Below are 5,306 nucleotides of genomic sequence, written 5' to 3'. Positions count from 1 at the left end.
GAGCAGTAATAGTACTCACAGATCAGTAATAGTACTCACAGATCAGTAATAGTACTCATAGAGCAGTAATAGTACTTATAGAGCAGTAATAGTACTCACAGATCAGTATTAGTACTCATAGAGCAGTAATAGTACTCACAGATCAGTAATAGTACTCACAGAGCAGTAATAGTACTCATAGAGCAGTAATAGTACTCAGAGCAGTAATAGGACTCATAGAGCAGTAATAGTACTCATAGAGCAGTCATAGTACTCACAGAGCAGTAATAGTACTCATAGAGCAGTAATAGTACTCATAGAGCAGTAATAGTACTCACAGATCAGTAATAGTACTCATAGAGCAGTAATAGTACTCACAGATCAGTAATAGTACTCATAGAGCAGTAATAGTACTCACAGATCAGTAATAGTACTCACAGATCAGTAATAGTACTCATAGAGCAGTAATAGTACTCACAGATCAGTAAAAGTACTGATAGATCAGTAATAGTACTCATAGAGCAGTAATAGTACTCAGAGCAGTAATAGTACTGATAGATCAGTAATAGTACTCATAGAGCAGTAATAGTACTCAGAGCAGTAATAGTACTCACAGATCAGTAATAGTACTCAGAGCAGTAATAGTACTCACAGATCAGTAATAGTACTCAGAGCAGTAATAGTACTCACAGATCAGTAATAGTACTCATAGAGCAGTAATAGTACTCACAGATCAGTAATAGTACTCACAGATCAGTAATAGTACTCATAGAGCAGTAATAGTACTCACAGATCAGTAATAGTGCTCACAGATCAGTAATAGTACTCATAGAGCAGTAATAGTACTCATAGAGCAGTAATAGTACTCACAGATCAGTAATAGTACTCATAGAGCAGTAATAGTACTCACAGATCAGTAAAAGTACTGATAGAGCAGTAATAGTACTCACAGAGCAGTAATAGTACTCATAGATCAGTAATAGTACTCACAGATCAGTAATAGTACTCATAGAGCAGTAATAGTACTCAGAGCAGTAATAGTACTCACAGATCAGTAATAGTACTCATAGAGCAGTAATAGTACTCACAGATCAGTAATAGTACTCAGAGCAGTAATAGTACTCACAGATCAGTAATAGTACTCACAGATCAGTAATAGTACTCATAGAGCAGTAATAGTACTCACAGATCAGTAATAGTACTCATAGAGCAGTAATAGTACTCACAGATCAGTAATAGTACTCACAGATCAGTAATAGTACTCATAGAGCAGTAATAGTACTCATAGAGCAGTAATAGTACTCACAGATCAGTAATAGTACTCATAGAGCAGTAATAGTACTCACAGATCAGTAAAAGTACTGATAGAGCAGTAATAGTACTCACAGAGCAGTAATAGTACTCATAGATCAGTAATAGTACTCACAGATCAGTAATAGTACTCATAGAGCAGTAATAGTACTCAGAGCAGTAATAGTACTCACAGATCAGTAATAGTACTCATAGAGCAGTAATAGTACTCACAGATCAGTAATAGTACTCAGAGCAGTAATAGTACTCACAGATCAGTAATAGTACTCACAGATCAGTAATAGTACTCATAGAGCAGTAATAGTACTCACAGATCAGTAATAGTACTCATAGAGCAGTAATAGTACTCACAGATCAGTAATAGTACTCATAGATCAGTAATAGTACTCACAGATCAGTAATAGTACTCACAGATCAGTAATAGTACTCATAGAGCAGTAATAGTACTCATAGAGCAGTAATAGTACTCACAGATCAGTAATAGTACTCATAGAGCAGTAATAGTACTCATAGAGCAGTAATAGTACTCACAGATCAGTAATAGTACTCACAGATCAGTAATAGTACTCACAGATCAGTAATAGTACTCATAGAGCAGTAATAGTACTCACAGATCAGTAATAGTACTCATAGAGCAGTACTCAGAGCAGTAATAGTACTCATAGTGCAGTAATAGTACTCACAGATTAGTAATAGTACTCATAGAGCAGTAATAGCAGTAATAGTACTCATAGAGCAGTAATAGTACTCACAGATCAGTAATAGTACTCACAGATCAGTAATAGTACTCATAGAGCAGTAATAGTACTTATAGAGCAGTAATAGTACTCACAGATCAGTATTAGTACTCATAGAGCAGTAATAGTACTCACAGATCAGTAATAGTACTCACAGAGCAGTAATAGTACTCATAGAGCAGTAATAGTACTCAGAGCAGTAATAGGACTCATAGAGCAGTAATAGTACTCATAGAGCAGTCATAGTACTCACAGAGCAGTAATAGTACTCATAGAGCAGTAATAGTACTCATAGAGCAGTAATAGTACTCACAGATCAGTAATAGTACTCATAGAGCAGTAATAGTACTCACAGATCAGTAATAGTACTCATAGAGCAGTAATAGTACTCACAGATCAGTAATAGTACTCACAGATCAGTAATAGTACTCATAGAGCAGTAATAGTACTCACAGATCAGTAATAGTACTCATAGAGCAGTAATAGTACTCACAGATCAGTAATAGTACTCACAAATCAGTAATAGTACTCACAGATCAGTAATAGTACTGCCGCTCCACCTTACCCTCACTCGTGAACAAGACCCCGAGATACTTGAACTCCTTCGCTTGGGGCAGGACTCCGCCCCCACCTGGAGGGATCAATCCACCGGTTTCCAGCAGAGCACCATGGCCTCAGATCTGGAGGTGCTGACTCTCATCCCCGCCCTTCACACTCGACTGCATACCGCCCCACTGAATGCTGGAGGTCACGGTCCGAGGAGGCAACAGGACCACATCATCTGCAAACGGAGGCAATCCCGAGCCTTCTCTAAATCCACAAAGCACATGTAGACTGGTTGGGCAAACTCCCAGGACCCCTCCAGTAGTCTCGCGAAGGTTAAGAGCTGGCCCACTGCAAATGGTTTACCAGATCCTCCTTGGGGCCAACTAAAAGTCCTTCTCCATGGCCTCCCCGAACTCCTCTGCAGCTGCAGCCTTTCTGGCCTGCCAGTACCTCTCAGCTGCTTCAGGAGACCCCTGGGCCAACCCGGCCTGAAAGGCCTCCTTTTTCAGCTTGACGGTGTCCACCACCAGGTTCTTGTGTTTCCGCCACGTCACAGATGACCTAGCGGCCACGTCCACAATAGAGTCTTTTAACATGGTCCATTTGGTCTCCATGTCCCCTACCTCCCTCGGGATGTGTGAGAAGTTCTTCCGGAGGTGGGAGTTGAAGACCTCCCAGACAGGATCCTCCGCCAGATGTTCCTAGTTCACCCTCACTCCACGTTTGGGCTTGCCAGGTCTTTCTAGCCGGCTCCCCCACCATCTGATCAGTTGACAGCTCTGCTCCTCTCTTCACCCGAGAGTCCAAGACATACGGCCGCAGATCAGATGATACGATTACAAAGTCGATCATTGATCTCCGGCCTCAGGTGTTCTGGTACCAGGTTCCATCATGAGCCACCTTATGCTTGAACGTGGTGTTCTAAGGACAAATCGCTCAGGTTCAGATCGGGCAAGCCGTTCCTCCCAATCACTCCCGCCAGTTTCTCTGTCATTGCCCAGGTGAGCGTTGAAGTCTCCCAGGAGAACTATGGAGTCAGCAGGCGGCGCCCTTTCCAGGACCCCCGACTCGAGGGTCGGGTGCACCGGGTCCATGTTGTTTCTTCAGGCTGAGCCCAATCGGGCCCCATGAACGATGGCCCGGCCACCAGATGCTTGCCGGGAAGCTCCCCTCCGGGAAGGTGCCCCGGTTTCTCTGGTCCGGGCGAGGAAGCTGAAGTTCGTGGGCTGCAACACATTTTCTAACTTTACAAATGATCTGAAAAAATTCTAACTTATGAAATATAGTTTGACTTTTTTTAAATATAATTTGACTTTTCACACACTTTTTACAAATGACCTGATTTCACAATTTGTTTGACTTTCAGCAATTTTGGGACTTTTTACAAATGTTCTGACTTTTCATAAATTTGAAATTTTGTCTTTTGGGAAAAGTGAGACATTTGTCATGAATGTCTCACTTTTATAAAACGTCCTCACAAAGACAGATGAACAAACACACACACACAGACAAACCCCTCCCCCGCTCCAACACACACACATCTTTGGACCCCCACCACACACACACACATTCTGGCCCCTCCCCCACTGCCTTTAAATAGAGCTCCCGTCCAGTTCTTCGTCCTCGGTGATCACATCCCCGCTGCTCGTCTTCAAGTTCTCCTCAACCCGAAACCAAGGTAGATATCAGCACTCACACACACACACACACACACACACACACACCTCACACTCACACACACACCTCACACACACACACACACACACCTCACACTCACACACACACACACACACACACACACACTGTGTTATTAATAAGAAAGTGTAATATGTTTACGAGTATCAAACCTGCTGCGTATGATCATCAAACACCAGCTGATACATTTTGTGTATTTTGGGCGAGAATTCTTTTGAATTGTTGTTCATTTAAAAACCTGTTTGTTTATTATAAATATGATGAATCCATCTGCACAACGGTTCTGTAGTTATTATTAAATGATTCTGTTTGGATGAAGAAATAACTTATGTTATTAAAATAGCATGCATAATAATAACAACAATACACTTCGTTTACATAGCACTTTTCAAAACAAGGTAAAAAGTATTTTTAATGTTTTAAAGAGAACAAAACACATTTCAGGGCTGAAATGAAAAGCATAATTAATAAGAATAAGTCTGTAACGTCATTTTAGTTTATTTCACTTTCATAAACACGATTCATCATCTGAGCTCTTCCTCTTTCTTCTTCGTTGGTGCCGCCTGCAGCCCCCTCTTCGTCCACATGGAGCGCACCTTCATCGCCGTGAAGCCCGATGGCGTCCAGCGAGGACTCTGTGGAGACATCATGAAGCGCTTCGAGCAGAGAGGCTTCAGGCTGGTGGCAGCCAAGTTCATCCAGGTGAATATTATATATTATATTATAGATATACTATAACAAACATATGGAATATATGACTATTATATTATAGATATACTATAACAAACATATGGAATATATGACTATTATATTATAGATATACTATAACAAACATATGGAATATATGACTATTATATTATAGATATACTATAACAAACATATGAAATATATGACTATTATATTATATATATACTATAACAAACATATGGAATATATGACTATTATATTATAGATATACTATAACAAACATATGGAATATATGACTATTATATTATAGATATACTATAACAAACATATGGAATATATGACTATTATATT

General features: G+C 40.2%; 1 protein-coding gene across 1 annotated transcript in view; it reads left to right on the top strand.

The window, feature by feature from the left end:
- The first annotated feature begins 4,198 nt into the window (after window positions 1–4,198).
- Window positions 4,199–5,306, top strand: part of LOC117734669 (nucleoside diphosphate kinase B-like) — a 4,091-nt gene continuing 2,983 nt past the window's right edge. Inside the window, exons 1-2 of the mRNA XM_034538904.1 lie at window positions 4,199–4,251; window positions 4,838–4,970. Of these exons, the coding sequence (XP_034394795.1) occupies window positions 4,854–4,970 (117 nt within the window). The 5' untranslated portion in view covers window positions 4,199–4,251; window positions 4,838–4,853. The remainder of the gene's footprint in view (window positions 4,252–4,837; window positions 4,971–5,306) is intronic.

This window comes from Cyclopterus lumpus, chromosome 8 (genome assembly GCF_009769545.1).
Source record: "Cyclopterus lumpus isolate fCycLum1 chromosome 8, fCycLum1.pri, whole genome shotgun sequence".
In the NCBI taxonomy this organism is placed as follows: Eukaryota; Metazoa; Chordata; class Actinopteri; order Perciformes; family Cyclopteridae; genus Cyclopterus; species Cyclopterus lumpus.
The sequence above is the reverse complement of the archived record's forward strand: the minus strand, read 5'-3'. Positions and strand labels throughout refer to the sequence as shown.